General features: G+C 41.1%; 1 protein-coding gene across 2 annotated transcripts in view; it reads right to left on the bottom strand.

Annotated features, from left to right (window-relative positions):
* The window catches only part of tbc1d1 (TBC1 (tre-2/USP6, BUB2, cdc16) domain family, member 1), a 41,448-nt gene extending 24,929 nt beyond the window's left edge, over positions 1-16,519 (bottom strand). The window contains exons 1-12 of one of the 2 annotated variants that reach the window (XM_031285804.2): positions 15,907-16,519; positions 14,132-14,221; positions 13,921-14,025; positions 10,791-10,923; positions 9,985-10,076; positions 9,050-9,166; positions 8,657-8,779; positions 8,291-8,439; positions 7,540-7,797; positions 3,993-4,109; positions 3,550-3,672; positions 3,175-3,308 (exon numbers count right to left, since the gene is read on the bottom strand). In XM_031285804.2, coding sequence (XP_031141664.1) covers positions 3,175-3,308; positions 3,550-3,672; positions 3,993-4,109; positions 7,540-7,797; positions 8,291-8,439; positions 8,657-8,779; positions 9,050-9,166; positions 9,985-10,076; positions 10,791-10,923; positions 13,921-14,025; positions 14,132-14,221; positions 15,907-16,362 — 1,897 coding nt within the window. In that variant the 5' untranslated portion in view covers positions 16,363-16,519. The remainder of the gene's footprint in view (positions 1-3,174; positions 3,309-3,549; positions 3,673-3,992; positions 4,110-7,539; positions 7,798-8,290; positions 8,440-8,656; positions 8,780-9,049; positions 9,167-9,984; positions 10,077-10,790; positions 10,924-13,920; positions 14,026-14,131; positions 14,222-15,906) is intronic. The other variant, XM_035999916.1, reaches the window with a different exon arrangement.
* Between the last annotated feature and the right edge of the window lie 2,321 nt (positions 16,520-18,840).

The raw sequence follows: 18,840 nt of genomic DNA, 5'->3' as shown, positions 1-18,840 counted from the left end.
CCTTGATTTCATAACGCCATACCTGTCTCTCTCTCTCTTGGACTGACTCGCTTGTGTTGTTCTTGTGTGTCCGACTATGCGTGCTTTCGAACACCCGCCCAACTCTACCTCTGATTGGCTTAACATTACATTTTACTCAACCTCAGCCAATCGTCAGCATGTATGTGCTTGCGTCGTGCATTGCCCACTAACCAAGGAAGAAGAGTAAAAAAAGTCTTTGCCTCTCGGCTCAGACTCAGAGATCTAATTGGTCTGATGAAAAAAACAGGTTAGTGGGCTCTTTTTGGCAGTAACGGTAACGGCGTTATTAAGATGGGAAGAGTAATCAATTAGATTACTTGTTACTGAAAAAAGTAACGCCGTTAGTAACGCCGTTATTCCCATCACTGGAAATTAATGGTTGGTTGCAACCCTAATACATTTCAGGCCGGAGTTTAATGCATTTCACTGAAACAAACGTAAATACTATAAGCTAACTGAAGTGTTTAAAAGACTCAAAAACATTTCCAACACAAAATATAAACACCGGTATAATAAAGTGCAATAAAGAAATACCTCTCTTTTGCTAACTTAAAAGGTAATGTATGGACGTTTATATGTATGTATTTCACTCAAGGAGGTTGTTTCTTTTTTTACTGGGTTTGATACAGGAGTTAGAGTGGAGCTACAGTGTGACCAACCCAACTATCGTAACTGTCAACACTTGTTCTGTCACACACACACACACACACACACACACACGCACACACACACACACACACACACTACATATAATTATCAAAACACAGGATCTAAAGACATGCAAGCACATGCATGATTTCTGTGTCTGCACAGGCAAACACACACACAAATACTGTATTCGTCAGGGCTGTAAATCTCCACAAGTCTGTATGAAATCAACTTGTTTTAAGAAAAACTGGTTTTATTCGCGATGTCAAGGAGAAGTACTACACTACTTACAATCCAAAGCGTAACAGCGACGTCTCTGATTGGTGGAGCTCGCCGCTACCATGGAAATGCTTACCACTACCGCAAACCCGCAAACAGCTAGAGAGCTGCTACCACTGAACTCTATGATCGTTATGTACAAAGTCTTGTACCTTTGCCTTTTTTCCATTTTCAAAATGTTTTTTTTTTGTTGCGCCAAATCAAATGTTTTATTGTCACGATTCAGTTTGTAGTTGGTTGGCTTGGTTGCAGGCTTAAAACTCTTTATACAAGACTTTAATGAAATGACCATTGAGCAATGGGGAAAATCACTTCTGGAAATGGAGAGGTTGAAAAAAAGTGGGCGGTCACTATAAAGCTCTATAATGCAAAATTCTAAGCTCCAAAAGCACAAGATGCCATAATAACATGTTCATTGCAATCAATCACTGCCAGATAACAATGGAGAAATATGAGCCCCTTATGTAAGTATATATTCAAATCAATGTTCCTTCAGCATAGGAATTTAAATTCCAACAAAGTTTTTTTGAGAATAACATTCTCAGGAACATAACAGAAAAATAAACAGAAATATATTTACATCTACTTTGCCATGTTAATATTGTTTTATGCATTTCTAGACTGGGATTTCAAAAGGAAAGATAATTAGCAGTGGGTACCATATTGGCCAAAGCTAGTGGTTTGGTTGGCACTTCAAAATAAAGAAAATCAAAAATTCTTGAATGAACATTAATACGAGTGTATTGATGATCACCTACAAAAGAGGGAATAGCCAATTCAAGTTTATACAGTAGAGAAAGAGCTCTGGTAAAGTGATTTATTTTCATTCCCTTCCTCTTACACATGCACCATCACATGAAATGAAAGAGTGACACAGAGTGGAAAGGCTTTGTCACTGCACCACTGTCTTTACGTTGGGACCTAGTATATCTGTTTTAAAAAATAGCACAAGTGACGAAGCACATGTAAGGTGTCTTGCTCATGCTCTTATTTTGGTAGGATTTTAAGCAGCATGAGTGTACTCATATGAACATGTGTGTTTACACAAGTGGCATGGCCAGAGACTGCCTTCTTCCTTAGAAGAAGACATGTTAAAGTTTACAACTGGAGCATGCAAAGTAATCCAAGAGTGAAGATCTCACCTGCCAGAGCACTTTTATACACACAGACATGCTTATACTCACCATGTGCACAAAGCAGGTATATTTGTTACTTTGGCAAGTAATCTAAAAGAGACGTGCCATACTCCATGGTGACAGTAAGAAAAATATGTGCATAACTCAGTGAGATAAACTGACATTGAAAAATGATTCACTATATCAAACTCTCTTACATGCAAATTCCTGTGTCAGCATTTTTGGTTCTGATGAACTGGAATAATGTTTAAATTAATGTGCAGTCCCTCTCCATAATTTGTCACGTTAAAAATAATATGGAGGATTTGAGCCAAATACTTTCGCCAAATTAGCAAATGTATTGACCCAATTTGCACTATTTAAAAATATACTTTATCTATATCACAGTTGTTGCTGAATAATTGTTAAAAGTTTATTTTATATTTGATGCAGCATCCTGTGTAGGCTACAGCTTAATGTTACCCATTCAAATTTGATCTAATTCTTCTGTTAAAAGCAAAGGTGGTATCTTGTCCTCTGAATATATTACAAAAAGACACATAATATGCAATTCCACAGGTTGATGTCATGCTTGCCTTGACTCTATGAGACAACTTGTGATACATCCTTCTTTCCTCCGCATTTCTGTCATCTTGCTAACACAGGACCTCAGTGTGACTGCACTGTAAAGATGGAAAAACGCTAACCGACTCTTTAGTGTCTAAAAAAAGTGTGACACATCCTTAGTAATTTTCTCTCTAATGTGCTGTAGATTTTTGTGTTGGTGTAATTAAATGATATGGCAGCATGACTGCCTTCTTGGACGAATTGTAAAATACTTTGTGGGGACTTAGTCACCAGTTTTAATCCAAGGAAACTGTTACTTTTTAAGGAATAAACTTATCTTAGTAACTAAGTTACCAGATCATTGATCAACACTAATGGGCCTCCTTTTTGACTAAAAATACAGAAAAGAACAGAAACAGCAAATTGGCCAGGTGACTCTGAACTTTCTTTAGGACTGATACATAAGTAAGACATTGACAGACAATGTTAATGTCTTACTACAAAGGCCACTGGTTAGACTTTATGGGGAGCCTTGCATTCTTACCATTGGTTTCTGTGTTCTTCTGAGGTGTGGCGACCCGTAGGAAGATCTGCTGCCTCCATGAGTGACGGTGACTGCGCAGAGGGCTTTCCCCTACTCCATATGCTGCACTTTGTGTAGACAGAGCTGCTACATCACTGAAACACAAACAAATATGCCATGATAAACATTCAGTAGGTTGTATAATATACTGTATACACACGCAAACACACACACACACACACACACACACACACACACACACACATTTTTACAGTATATCAATATATAGAGACATAAAATCAGTTTAAGTGATCCATGAAACAAAGATTTAACAGATTGTAACTATGCGGGACACACTAACATGGACGTGACTGTTTGGTGTAAGTGTGTGTCTACCTGCTCTTTGGCTCAGGACAATCATTCTCTTGGACAGGGGCCAGAAATGAAAATTTCAGAAAATTAGGAACAGAGGAGGAGGAGTGGAGACGAGCACGCAGACCACCCAGACCACCCAGAGGACTGAGATGGAGAGATGAAGGTGAAAACAGGAGGCAGAAAACAGATGAAACAAGAAACGTAGGCCTTGTTCACACAGAAAGACACATGTCTTTTGAGAAATGGTTTTGAACTTAAGTGCTGAAGTGAAAATAGGCTGAAAATAGTTCAACTTTTGAAGAGACACAGCTTACATCTCTTTTCAAACTATCAACCAGTGAGTGACATGTTTGCATTTCTCTGTCTGAACGGGGACATAGGATTGAACAATTCACAAGTGCACATAAAACAAAGAAAAGGAGATACTGCAAGAGTTGAACAGAAAACCAACGCTGGATTCTCACCCTCTTTTATTGAGCCGGGCTCCAGTAGAAGGTGAGGAAGGATGATGAGGGAGGAAAGGAGAGGGAGACGAAGGGCAGGGAGGAACAGGAGGAAGGGTGGAGTCGGTTGGGACATGTCTGGGAAATATGGGAAATAAAGAAAGAGAGAGCAAAGAGAAAGAAAGCAAAGAAAGCCAAAGACACACAAAATAGTATGAAAACTGAAAAAGGGGAGAGAGAAAGAGTGTTTTGAAGGTAGAGGTGGGAGATACAGTTCATGAGTAGACATAGAATTTTGGTTGATCATCACAAACTCCTTGGTAATAATATTATTATAAACTGTAAATATTGTCTTTTCCTGGTTTAAATGGCAACATTACAACTATAACTGAAGCCATTCAATATTCTCTATTTTGTTTGACTCTTCTAGCTGAGAGAAATTAAAAGAGTACTCCGTAAATGTAGCATTGTTTTCCTATAACATTGTCAGAGCCACCATGGACAGTTAAAAAAATAATTATATATATACAAATTGATACAGTAGCAACAAAGATATTGTCTTTTTTGGTTCACACGTTCTTCTTCATTGTCAATGACAGACTTGTGATCTTCAGACCATGCTGATGCTTACTTCCTTGACAAAAAATATTAGATATCACACAGCTCCCTCTGGAGCCACAAAAGGCTTCATACTTTTTTTTTTTCACTTATGCAGTAGCACTCGCAAAACCTGTTAACATACTTTGATGTAAAATGGTGGACTTCCCCATTAACTGCAAACTCTCCCACTTGCTTCATCCTATCCACATTACATGAATTATATTTCTCAGATAGCTAAAAGTAGTTTTTGGTCACCAGGCTCCATTTTATGTCAAGAGGTTTAATGCACAGACAAATAAGTGATTAGAAGCAGAGTTTGGGTCAAGAGCAGAGGAAACAAAGTTGGTAGCAAAGATTTTAAGAGCTAGAGCACCAATTTACTGACAGGAAGTCAACTACTTCATGCATTGAGCTGGCTGAATACTCCAATATTTAGTTCTTTATAGATGATCTACACCAGTGGTTCCCAACCTGGGGTCCGGGGACCCCTCAGGGGGGCGGCAAAGATCACAGGGGGGGCGCAAGTCTTTATCTGGTTTGAGGTTGAGGTAAAAAAAAATATGTGCACGTTAAACAAATTATGATAATACACTAGAATATATAATGTATACAAAAGTCGGTATAAATACTATATATTTTTGTTCTCGCTTAAAATTGTAGGCAGGCTACTTAATAGGCCAAACCTCCGGGACCTCTTAACTTGTGACCCTTGCTATCATCCCGCCACGGCATCACTATTTTATGAATGAAACATGGCGGAGAAACGTAAAAGTGCTGATAACTGCTCTCTATCAAAAAAGAAAGTAAGGCTCTATCTCGAGAGTTACCTCCACTTTGGTTTCGGGAGGGGGGGCTCAGCTTTTCTTAGACATAAGTAGGGGGGCGCCAAGGAAAAAAGGTTGGGAACCACTGATCTACACTGTCCTGTTTCCCTTTGACAGAGATACACCTGCCGTCATAAAGGAAACCCTCTACTAAATGTGTGTTCAACCACCCATGAGACTGCCATCACAGGATTATTCCTCACCTCTGCTTATGTGATCTTAGATCTCACTTGTTATTGGATAACTGGGCTTACTGTTATATTCTACTGAATAAATGATCAAGCAATTATTAAATCTTCTATTGTTTCCTGGTTAGTGTTGTCACCAAACTCACAATGAATACAATCGCACATTTACTTGTCTCCCTGTACAAACGCTAGGGTTGGGTACCAAAACCTGGTGCTTATACGGCACCGGTGCCTTAACAACCGGTATCTACTGGACCGAATAATAACGCAGATTTCGGTGCCTCATTTCGGTGCTACTGAAATGCCAGCACTGCCCTCTGATGCTCCGAAACGGACGTTAGAGGCAACAGTTCGCATCGCTGCATGTGACGCTAGTTAACATAATAACTTGGAAGCAGGTAACGTTAGCCTACCGTTAGCTAGCAGCTGGATTAAACACGGTTAAAATGCTGACAGCTAACGTTAAACGGTGTGACTGTATTTCACTGTAGAGGATTCCAACTCCAGCTGCCGTTGTCGGAAAAACAACACAGACGGTGCGTTCACTTGAAACTCGCCTCGCCAGCCTCATGGTGCATTCAAAGTTATTGTAAAATACCCTTTTTCCATCTAGTGGTTGTTTTTGTCTCCCACTTGCTACAACACCAAACGGCACTTCTGATTCATAACTTAATAACTTTATAATTGTAACTAGTAGAAACATATGGTCTTTTGGAGCTTAAGGCTAACAGTCGCCCCGTTCTGCTGATGTCTTTGATGTCTTCCTAGCCCTTACAGAAGGTTTTGCATCCAGCTTAGAAGTCCAGAGTTTTTCGGGGTCTTTGTGCAATGAATCCATACTGTTACATCCAAGATTGATAAACTGTATGTAAGAAATGTAAATAGTTGTGACGTGATGCTCGTTCGGCATGCCGCTCTGAGGCTCTGTACCAAATTTAGCGAAGATCGGCCATTAGGGGGCACTGTATCTAATGTAGACCAGTTTCGGCCCTTCTACTCAATCAATGTTAATGAGATATTTGCAACGGCAGAGTACCGCAGACCTTGCGGATCAAACCTCTTGATATTCACCAACGTTTGCTTCCCCACGTAACGCTTTAGGGCCCGCTTTGGCGCATCTCCCCGGGTCATCGGGGGCGACTGGCGCAGTTCAATGGGGCGTCAGGGGCGACTGGCAATGGAGGCTTGGGCCCCGTCATAACTGCTTGCAGTTGTAGTTGTTATTACATTTTTAATAAATCATTTAATTTTGACCAAGTATCAGTTCAGGCACCGTTTTAAAAGTATCGTTTTAGCACCGGTATCGGAAAAAACCCAAACAATACCCAACCCTAACACGCGCGCGCGCGCGCACACACACACGACTGTGAATAGCTCTCCGTGCAGATTAATTAATGACATTGATTATTCTACACACGCCAATACAGTAATGTAGGTGGCGGTATGAGCCTTAAACTTGGTTTGCGATCCGCAAATTAACACACAGAAGAAGAAGTTGCTTTTTCCCACATCGATCTTTTTCCCGTGGAGAAGACAGCTGGAGTCCATCCGGAGTTTAATGTATTATGAATTTATTACCGGTATTTATTTAGGGTTTTTACTGCATAGATAAAGTTTTGGCACCCCTTAAAAAGGTTTTAGCCAGCGCCAAAGGAATATCTTGTGCGCCAAAACGTCTGATTTTCAGCAGCCAGCCAGCTCTCTCTCCCCTTTCATTTCTTCTGCTGTCATATCAGAATAAAGGCTGAAAATGCCCAAAAAATAATCAAAAAAAAAATATATATATATATATATATATATATATATATATATATATCTCAGTTCAGGCACCGGCACCATTTTAAAAGTATCGTTTTAGCACCAGTATCGGAAAAAACCCAAACGATACCCAACCCTAACAAACGCGGACACACACACAAACACAAACACAAACACACACACACACACACTCCTTACTTGCTCTGGTGTGGAGTGTCGGTGCTGACGGAGTAGTGTCTTACGAGCTTGGGCTTAGTAGCTGCAGTAGGGTCCTGTGGTGTGTGAGTTAGCGTATGCACCGGTGAGCACTCTGCTGAGGAAGGGGTGGAAGGATGGCTGAAAGTGTTGGCCCGTCGGCGGAAGCCCTGTGGCTGAGCATCACCGGGTAAAGAGGAGGAGGGAGACAGGACGAGAGAGGAGTCAAGGCGCTTCAGGTCTCCTGTTGAGTTGTGGCACCTGAAGATGATGAGGAAAGTATGTGAGGAGAAATACATGGTGTCCACACAATATCATGACCACCTATACACATTTGTGTAGTCCAAGGCAAAAAAAAAGTGTCAAGTGAAATTGAAGTTTATAATTTGCACTACCTAGTTTTGTAATTCATAGGAATTCCAAGAATGTTTAGGATTATTTAAGCATATTTTAATTATGCATGATTATATTCTGACTTACAATGACGGCATTTCTGGTTTTGCAAGCAACTAGCTGCTAGCTTTAAAAACAATTTCAAAACGCATTGAAATATCAATCTATTCTGGAGGCTGGTCTTTCCCAAAAACACAAACATAGGTCTATAAACTACTACTTTGCACTCAGGGTCACATAAAACCCTATAATCATGAAATCCACGTAAAACAAGTAGAACAGCTCTGACCTTTAAATCATGAACTGTCTGCCCAAAGAGATGAGTCAGTGTGTGTGGGCTTGTGTGTTTAAGTGTGTTTACCTGAGTGGGCTGGTGGGTCGCAGCTGGGAGAAGGCAGGCAAGGGGTCATCTAGACAAGGCTGGTCTTGGCTGCTGTTGACGGTACAAATGGAAGAGCCGCTGTCACTCCCTACACTGTTGACCCTCTGAGCTCTGGCCTTGCTGCTCCCCTGCAAAAAACACACACGCCAAGGTTATATACAATACTTAGCTTTTACCAAAGCTCGCAAACCAGGACCCTTATTACATGAAAACAAAAAAACTACCATGTCCTCCAAAATGCCTGTTTTTCTATGTTAGATCAAAAACAAAAATACTGACAACATAGCATATGTAAAGTGAATACTTGAGCATTATTGAGTACAAAAAAAGAAAGAGCATTATTACCTTCCAGATCCCCTCCAGGGACTCAGTGAGAGAGCGCTTGGCTCGGCTCTTGAACTGCTCAAGTCGCTGCCGACTGCTACTCTGCTGTGCCTCAACTGGGACTGGAGCTGCCTCCTCACACACCTACATAAACAGGCAGAGATACAGGGAGACAGAGACAGAAAGCAAGACAGTGAGTGAGTGAGTGAGTGAGTGAAAGAGAGATAGGAGGTTCTCACAAGTATAGTATGACACTCTGTGTAAGTTGTGTTTTCTTGGTGAACTACTCTGTAATATAACTGTGGATAACCTTTGGAGGAAATGTAGGACATAAAGACAGGAACGGGGAGAAGAAGAGAGAGCTGGCACAGTGGTGTATACAGTATGTGTGCATAAGAGATGCCCAAAAGTGACCTGTTTTCTGTCTCCAGGCAGAGTGTGCTGATGGCTCCTCTGCCTCTCCTCATACAGATTCCTTAAAGAGGCCATCACCAATTCATTCTCTTCCTGATCGCTCTTAGGACGAGCCCTCTGAAACACACGGACATAAAATACAATTAAAAAAAATGACATGTTTTGTTCAACCCTGGCAAATAAATGACATGTGAGGAACATTTTGTAAATGATGACATAAAAATAGCGTCTAAATCTGAAGGTTTTTGACTGGACAATAGCTACATTACATAGCATGACTCTAGTGGATACAGTGCACTGTTTTGCGTTAGAAAAGCAGTGATTTGCTGATCTCTGACAGTTCAGCACTGTTGTAGTGTTACAGTTCAGCTACAACACCAGCAGATGTCAGCTGAGTCATAGAGAAATATTTGAGGGCATTCGCCTCTAAAGACTCCTCTTTAACTGTACAACATTCTGTGAAACAACAATAAACGATAAATAACATCAACAGGCCTAAAGATCCACGTCCAACAGTTAAATGGATGTGCTTTATCAAACAATCAACTTGTGGGAAAAGAGACTGAAGTGTTGAGAGAGCCACAGAGCACGATAGACCACCAGAGAAACAGAGAGATGAGGTAAAAAATACTGAATACTAAAAGCAGATCAGTATGTAAATGCGATTCCGTGGTGATGAACTTAAAGGAATACTTCACCCTCGACATGATCATTTGTATATCAATTACTCACTGGGCCATGTCCATGCAGCCCCCTATTACTATTTATTATTCTCAGTTTTTGGATTCTTCATTCACTGTGGAGGCATGTGAGAAACAATTCAAGGTGATGAAATTGAAGACCGACTGGTTTGCTTCTAGCTGCATTCGCCTCAAAGGGAACTCTAGGAATTCACACATTGGCCTACAGGTGCACAGACAGAGTAGACACATTACCATAGTGTTTTCAAAGACTGATGCTTGCTCCTGGTTGTCCAGAGTGGCCAAGTGTCTCTGAAGCTCCAGCTTGGTTTTAGATGGGGGAAGACCTGAAAAATATGTAAATACAGAATAAAAACACTGCAAAAAAGACTAGTCTCATGTCAGATTTGTTTCACATATAGTACGTGTTTGTTTATACGGTATGTAGGGTACTGAGGGTCAATGGTGTGGCCCTCTCATATTGCAAACTTCCTAGTCCTGGTTTATTCTTCGCCTAATTCCGCAGCATAATATGCCCTTATACCCATTGGGATGCAGCTATTTATATAGATAAATACACACAAATATAAATACATTTGTGACAATTGAACTAAGACAAAAGTGAAGGCCTCATCAGAATTGTGGGCATGTAAACATAAAATATAAGTATAATTAAGTAAAATATAATATAAATATAAGTGTGTTGGGTGTCCAGCTGTTCTTCACACAGAAGCACATTAGTCCTTCTCCTTCTTTTATACATCACATTCAGATGAAGTGTCAACTCGCAGAACACATTTAATTCAATTATCAAATATTTATGAAATCCACTGCTAGGTTCAGCCTTTTGCTACTATATTTAAATTATTTAGAGAGGTAAATGTGATGTACACTGGCCGAACAAAATGGCATGTTAAGCTTTTGATTCTACTACCGGTGTATACAGATGTGTACAACTGTGTAAACTTGACCTATCAACATTACTCCAACCAATTACAATTTGAAAATGCTTTTAATTTTCTGACATGTACTGTAAAAGGAGCCCAGGGACAGTTTTCTACCTTCTATCCTCTCACACAGTCTGTGGAGCTGCTGTATGGGGCAGCTGTCACACTGCTGACTCTGGGTCTTTGCATTCTGCTGCAGGGCTGCCACAGAGAACGCCTGCTTCAAAGTCAGCATGATCTCATCCACCTACAACAGCAAAATACAGTCTTCTTTAGGCTTTTTTTTAATCCATCCATCATACAGCCTTTCAATAATTTGTCAGTGCATCTATGAGTTCGCTTCTAACTCTTTACAACTGTATTTTATGATAGAGAAAATTATTAGAACAAATTCACCCCATTCTTGACCAATGGACAAATTATTATTTTTTTTTTATATTAAGTATCCATTCTGTATCTGTTCCCATAACTTCCCTGTTCTAATTCAAGGTTAGGTTTAATAGATGAGGAAAATCTGGGTCTTTGCAGATAAATCTCATGCAGTATAAAACTGGTAGAAGTAAAAATAAAAGTAAACAGTATACAGTTTTTACTAAATGTTGTTTTCTAGTTTACTCTGGCAGCAGTCAAATACTGGCCCAGTGACTCAGTGTTTCAACAATTACTGTCAGTATCTAGTATAAGCAAATTACAGTGCAACATTAGCTGACTATCATACAACAGAGTTCATCCGTCTAATGACCAAGGGGTTTTATCAAACCCCACCATGACTCAGTGGAGCACAGATGCACTGAGTCATATGTCTAAGGATTAGAGCAGAATTTAATCTTGACTGAAAAAAAAAAACATCAGCTTCATGCACTGTGGCACTCAAATTTAAATCCAAAGCAGACTTGCAAGGTGTTAAATTAAACTGAGTGGGATAATCAAATATGCACAGTGAGTTGGAGGCACTCAGTGTTTCCCATACATTAATATATTTGTGGCGGCCCACCCCACACACACACACACACACACACACACACACACACACACACACACACACGACTGTGAATAGCTTCTCCGTGCAGATTAATTAATGACATTGATTATTCTACACACGCCAATACAGTAATGTAGGTGGCGGTATGAGCCTTAAACTTGGTTTGTGATCCGCAAATTAACACACAGAAGAATAAGTTGCTCTTTCCCACGTCGATCTTTTTCCCCGTGGAGAAGACAGCTGGAGTCCATCCGGAGTTTAATGTATTATGAATTTATTACCGGTATTTATTTAGGGTTTTTACTGCATAGATAACGTTTTGGCACCCCTTAAAAAGGTTTTAGCTAGCGCCAAAGGAATATCTTGTGCGCCAAAACGTCTGATTTTCAGCAGCCAGCCTCCCTCTCATCCACAGTCACCACTGTATATACACATGCGGCTGGCACTGATTTGACTGGATCTGAACGCTCCGCTGTATAGCGCTGATGGGATCTCCGTTTGCAGAGTCAGACTGTACCGGACTCTCCAGGTGACCATGCTGCTGTGGGGACCGGTGGCGCAGCGAGAAGCCGCTGCTGTTGGACGCAGAGCTCTCCGTCTGCAGGAGCTCCGACTGCTGTCTGTCTGCGCGGCGGGCTACGCTGCCGTCTATCAGTATTAAATTGAGACAGTTTCATAACCTGTAAAAATAAAAACGTCTCCTATGTTAAGTCATTCTTTCCGTGTTTTGGTACAGTTCATTTTAACACCTGATGCGAGCCATATGGGAGTAGCCTACGCATGAAACTCAAAGTTTTGAGTGCTTTATCGGCATTGACGTGACTCCGTGAACGAGTTGGAGAGACGTTGTCTCGATCCGCCTCTCTGCTGAGCCCCGTTCACGTAGCAGCATCAGTTAAACTGTATTTCACACTATGATGGTTACATTTACAATTAATCCGCGGTTGCCTGCCGAACTGTTGGGGCGGTCCGTTACACCACTGTAGGCCTATAGGCTATTCAACATCACTGACAATTTATTTATCAATATTTCAAACTAGAAAATATTACACTTCATAATGTTTTGTATTCATAACACTATTGTATTATTGTACACATTAGCTACAACAATAAGAGCAGTTACCTTATGTAAGTCACTCCTACATTTTTCAAGTGAGGAGCAAAACGTGCTCCATGGGAAAAAGATACGGTTAAGCCCTGTTCATACTAATCATTTGTTGTCAGATGCGAAAGCCCCCTTCCCTTACTGCATTATATACCATTACATTTAACATTTTGAATTGTTACCTGCAAAGTTTTGTAGTTTCCTCAACATAAATTAAGATGTTTTCACCATAAATTTGTGCCTGAAAATATATCCGATTGCAGTAAATGACGTTTTTGGCGCTCAAAATTTCCTGGGGGAGGACCCACAGACCCCCGCTTCATGTGTCCCCTAACTATGAGCCAGGAAAAACCCTGGTTTCTCCAACACGGATGCATGTTATTAGTAATGTAAGACGCCTAACTTTAACATTACCTGCTAATCAATATCGAATTATGTGTGAGAGACACAAAACAATCCCCACTAGGATAATTAGGTAAGTTGCAAACATTTTGTTCACGTTCAAGTGTTCAAGTTAACAAGTTAACAACATATACAGTAACATTTAAGTTTCCTTTTTTTGTCTTGCATGCAGAAGGTCACAAAGAGGTGAACAGCATCTGGCTGTTAAAAACAATTACAACGTGTAGTATCTTTTGTTTTGTCAAAGAGCAAATTTGTGTTTTTTTTTTTTTGTTTGTTGAAAGATTACATTGTGTGCTGTAACTGCACCTGCACCCTTATAGCCTTGAGGATGGGACTGTGGGCAGATTGTCTATTTAAGCTGTTATACAAAGTTGCCAAAAATATTTGCAGTACAATTAGATTAAGAATTCTGCACCTCTTTCCGCGCGTGGACCCCCCACCCCCGGGTCAGCTACCACCGCAAATAGAATCTAATTCTGTGGGAAACACTGAATATGTGAAATTAGTTACAGGAAAATACACATAATGCTCAACTGTGCATTGTGTTCGCATTAACAATTATACAAAAGACGTTTCTACGTGTGTAAATGTGCATTATAAATAAATGAATGAATGCATTGTAACAGAAATGTGCCCATTTGGATTTCTGGAGACAATGTACAAAAAGGGAAAAACGCGTGAAATATCATGTTGTTTTTACACAACAATATGTCCTATCCTTTTCTTGCCATGGTCTACTATCTGTCTCTCACCAGTGATTCATCGGTGCACTGGAAGACATAGCAAACAAAGTGGAAGCTTCCTCCTTCCACTGTCTCCCTGCAAATGAAGCCAAAGTGATCCACGTGATGAATACCCTGAAAAGAAAAGATCAGGCGTTTCAGGATTCAGGATGGGTTTAAAAAACAGACACACACACAAGCCTAAACAGACAATTATGTGTAGAAGCGCAGTGCTTCCTACCTGTGAACAGAAGGAGATTTCTCTGAAACTCTTCTCTATGGCAACTTTCTTAGTGTCTGGACTAACCAAGAAGATCTGAGACCTGCCCACCTAAAACAAAGAAAAAGACAAAACAGTTAGACTCCTGAATCTACTGGAAGTGTCTCTGTGTGTGCATGATGCATATGCATTTCGGGGGGGGTGTCCCCAATATTTAGAAGAGGTAGATTTGTCCCCCTCAAATAATAATGAAGACAACCCACTTCCCAAAAGAGGTAAAAAAATATCCATTCAGGGGGCTCAAAACATGTACAGAAAACGAGAATTGTGTCTACATCGGGGGGTTAAAGAACACAACAGGGCCGTGAAAAATAAAGATGTGATTTCTTGTGATTTCATGTCTTTTATGTAGATTCAAACTTTGCAACTTCTGGCTTTAACAAGGTCTCATTCTCTAACAGATATGTTGTTTGACGCTCAAAATCTTATGGGGGACGACCCCAAGACCCCCGGTTACAATGTGTCCCCCCAATGTTGAAACAAAACCTATGCCCTTGTGTGCGTGCGTCTTTGTGGCTTTGCGGTCTGTACAGCAGAGTGTGCTTCTGTGTGTTTGGTGAGGTTTGTGGTGTGGTGGCGACAGCAATAATGAGTCTCACAGACTTAAATAGATATGTGCCAAGTACTACATGTCTCACACTTGTCTTGAAAACTCACACATTTTTCTTAATGATTTTGTGAGGCAGCCTAAAAATAATCTTTTTAGTTTCATTTGTTCTCTTTTCAAAAAGTACCAATGAATGTTAACAGTTCTGCTTTATGGGGATATTCCCATTCATACAATCATTAGGACATGAGTCACTATCACTCCTAAACCTCAAAAAGGGACTCAGTGGTTCATAATAAGCAAGTGATCTCATGTCTGTTAAATCCCAAGTCTTCACGCTCTGTGAGCACAGCTATTCTTTCTGTGAACAAGTTGCCCTTTCGCTGTTCTACTGTATCAAACACCAATCACATTATCAGACTCTTTCTAGAGGAAAAGGGAGATTTAATCTGTTCATAATTTAGGCGATGATGTCACCAGAATGAGGTAGTTCTGTCTACTACCCATATCAGCAGCAGGATGTATCATCAGTGTCAATAATATGTCTGTATTTGCTGTGAGGGACAGCAACAGGCCCCGGTGGTTCCTGTGCCAGTGGTCACCATTTCCTGTCTAGAGGACAAACAGGAAGACTGTTGGCAGCAGGTCACTGAGGTCACATAAAGGTGAGTAAGGGGAGCATGACTGAGCTCATTTTGAGCGGCAGTCAGCATTTGCTCTTGCTGAGTCATTAGGGGATTTATATTCTTTTCTCTCTTTTGTTCTCTCCCTCTCATGGGGTCATTTATGAGCGACTGAGTATGAGGATTTGTTATTTAGGGAATCAAAAATTGCACTTTTCAGCACTACAACGCTCTCTTCTAATTCTCAACAAAGACATCTGAGAAAACCAGTGTGTGAGCTGGAAGAACTCACACTGAAGAGTGTTTGTGTGATTTGACAGTTCCATATTGTGTATATTTGTAGACAATGCATTAAAGACTGATGTCAATGCAGTATATACTGTACAGTTTGTATTGTCCCAATGATTGGCACATGGCTATATCTCGAGGACAGATATCAAGATTTAGTTTGATTTCTCGAAAAGCAGTTATTGTAACGGGTTCTAACGATCAAAGAGTATAAAAATGGGAATTAACAGAGCATACTTGCTATTGCTTGTGTGTGCGTGTTCATTTATGAAAATTACCGTAAACAGCATGGTCCTGTTCTCCTGCAGGCTGGTGGGCTGTACTCCAGCAGAGTGGGTGTGTGAGTCTGTAGTGTTGGTGTGAGAGATCTCAGGAGAGAGTCCATTCTCATCCAGGGCCTGCAGACAGGGAAAGCTGGGGTCTCTTTTAAACAGGACAGGATGCTTCCCAGTGGTTGGGCTCCTTGCAGCACCATTACCATTGTCACTTCTCTCGAGTCCATTGGATTGAAAGGCTAATACCCTCCTCAGCCCACCCACCAATCCCCCACCATTTCCTTCTTTATTGCTCGTCCCTGAGCCATGCAACCGGCTAAACTTTTCGATGCACTCATCAATCAGTGCCGGAGGGGCTTTCTTGTGAGCAACACTCACACGGCCGCAGAACAGCACCTCAAACTTCTTGGAAAAGGCTGTCGGAGACACAGCAGCAGACAGTGCTGCGGAGGTTGTCATTGTGGAGAGAGAAGAAAAGCTGTTTTCTGAGGAATCGCTGCCTCCAGTGGAAGTTTTGTTGGAAATGGTGGTGATGTCATCATTGCGTGCGGAGCTCTTGCCAGCTTGTCTCAACGTACTGATGATCTCAGGAACCTGGAGGGGTAGCAAGCAGGAGATAAGAACTCATAACTACTGTAATAAAACATTTTGTAATTGCATGACAGTTAAGTCAAACAACCTTGAAAACTTTCGGAGCCCATGATACAACAATGAAACCTTAAGTAAAGCTGAAACTACACCAGATACCGCAGCCGATCTGTCTTTATTCCCGAACAAAGGGAATGTCTCCAAACTTAACTGCTAGGGTTGTGCAAAAAAATCCATTCAAATTCAAATCGAGATTCAAGCTCTACAGATTCAAAATCGATTCATAGAATTCCAAAAATCGATTCATATTTTTTTTCTTTTATTGTCCTGAAATGACATTACCTCGTCATTCCCATAGATGGCGCTGCGTCGAATTCACACTGACGCCTGGGCACTCTTGTCAAAATCAGAAGAACGAGTGCAGCGGAGGTAGTTTAGTCGGCGCAAACAATGGCAAACCTCACAGAAAGAATTATTCAACCTGCTCCATCCCATGGATGTATTAAGAGAACGCTCCATCCTCATTGAAGGCGAGAGTTTGGACACATTTCGGCTTTTATAACCTCGAGGGGAAGACGGAACTTGATAGGAATCATGCTATATGCAGGCTTTGCGAAGCGAAAGTTAAAGGTGCAATATGTAATACTGACAGCTAGTGTTTAAAATAGTTACTGCAGTACAAATTCAAAATACTGGAGAGAGTCGTCTCCCCCGCCCCCTCCTCCCCAGACTCGAAGTTCACGGAGGTTGCCAGGCTGATACAGGAGCATCCACAACAATGTTGCTAGACGCTTGTCTCACATAGCCAGACATTACTCCACAGCACAGCGGAGTAGCTAACGTTAGATGCTGGCTATATTGACAGTCATAAAAGCCCGTGCTCACATGGAGCTCTGTACCCAACTGACAGACACACTTTTTCGGCTTAGAATTACAGTAGGAACTGCTAAAAATCCCACAACCTCGCTATCCTCTCCACACGCCAGACAGACACTTCCTCGGCTTAGAATTACGATAGAAACCGCTAAAAATACCACTACCTTGCCGTCCTTTTCCACCCGACTGAACACACTTTATTGGCTTAGAATTACGGCAACAATCGCTAAACACACTGCAAACTCAAGGTCCTCTCTTTCCGATTTACAGCCCCTCTCTTGGCTTCAAATAACTCACCGTTGTCGGCTACAGCCGCTTACACGTTGTAAACAGCCGTGGCTGCTTGCCTGGTCCTGGTAACTATTAGCAGTTAGCAGGGTTAGCATGGCGGCGTTAGCCAGGACCAGTCGGGATCACTTCACTGGCTGTGTCTCAGTTGTTTTTGCGAGTAACCAACTCAGGTACTAAAGCTATAGAATTCAATGTGAGTAGCTACACAAATGTTGAAATGACATAAAATGCCTGTCCCTAGTAGCTGTGACAAATTAGCCTGAAGCTAATGCTTACCTGTTCAGGAGGATATTAGCCAACTCTGCGTCCTTTTGGGCTCTAAGCTGTCTCCATCTTTCAAATACATCTCCAATATTTACCCAGACGGGTTTGTTACATCTCTGGTCACGCAACTATTAGAAACATGCTGTTTTTTTTGTAGGGTAAAATCAATCTCCGTTGATCCTGTTCGTTTGTTTGCTGCTTTTATGGCTGTACTAACCTTACAGCTGTAGCGCGCTGGGTTTACGTTTTTACAGGTATATCTGGCAACCGGGCCTGGCTGACAAACTAGGCAGTTGATAACAACAAACAGGCCAAAACACAAACAGAAATTCCGTCACGGAACGGAAATTTCAAAAGGAGAAAATACTGGCATTAGCATTGTTGTCAGAAAAGATAGTATTTCAACTTAGCATGTTTCCTTAATATCTGATGACACATTGGGGTCATTTTTGGATTTATTACAGTAAATATATTACATATTGGACCTTTAAGTATTTTGGAAACACCACAAACTTGAGAACTCACATGGTATGGCATCACCCAGAGATTAACATTAAAGACATGGACAAACAACAACCTAAAGTACCTCCTCCTAACATGCCAGTCAACCAACGCACTCTCTTTCAATGCTCTAAACTCCCACCGTTGCGTCAGAGAGAGTGTTCTCAACTGCCGGAGACATCGTAACTGCACAGCAGAGCATGCTCACTCCAAAACACGTAGACCAGCTTCTGTTTCTGCAAAAGAATACAGATTCCAGCCAGTGGTGGACTATGAACTGGTTACACACACATACACACATACACCTAAATGTGTATCCATTATGTGATTCTGACACATCACAAAAGTTCTGTTGAATGGACTGTAGTTACCACAGTTCTAAAAAGAAAGGGCCTAATTTTAGGAAGTTCAATGTGC

The sequence above is a fragment of the Sander lucioperca genome, chromosome 4, assembly GCF_008315115.2.
Source record: "Sander lucioperca isolate FBNREF2018 chromosome 4, SLUC_FBN_1.2, whole genome shotgun sequence".
Taxonomy (NCBI): Eukaryota; Metazoa; Chordata; class Actinopteri; order Perciformes; family Percidae; genus Sander; species Sander lucioperca.
The sequence above is the reverse complement of the archived record's forward strand: the minus strand, read 5'-3'. Positions and strand labels throughout refer to the sequence as shown.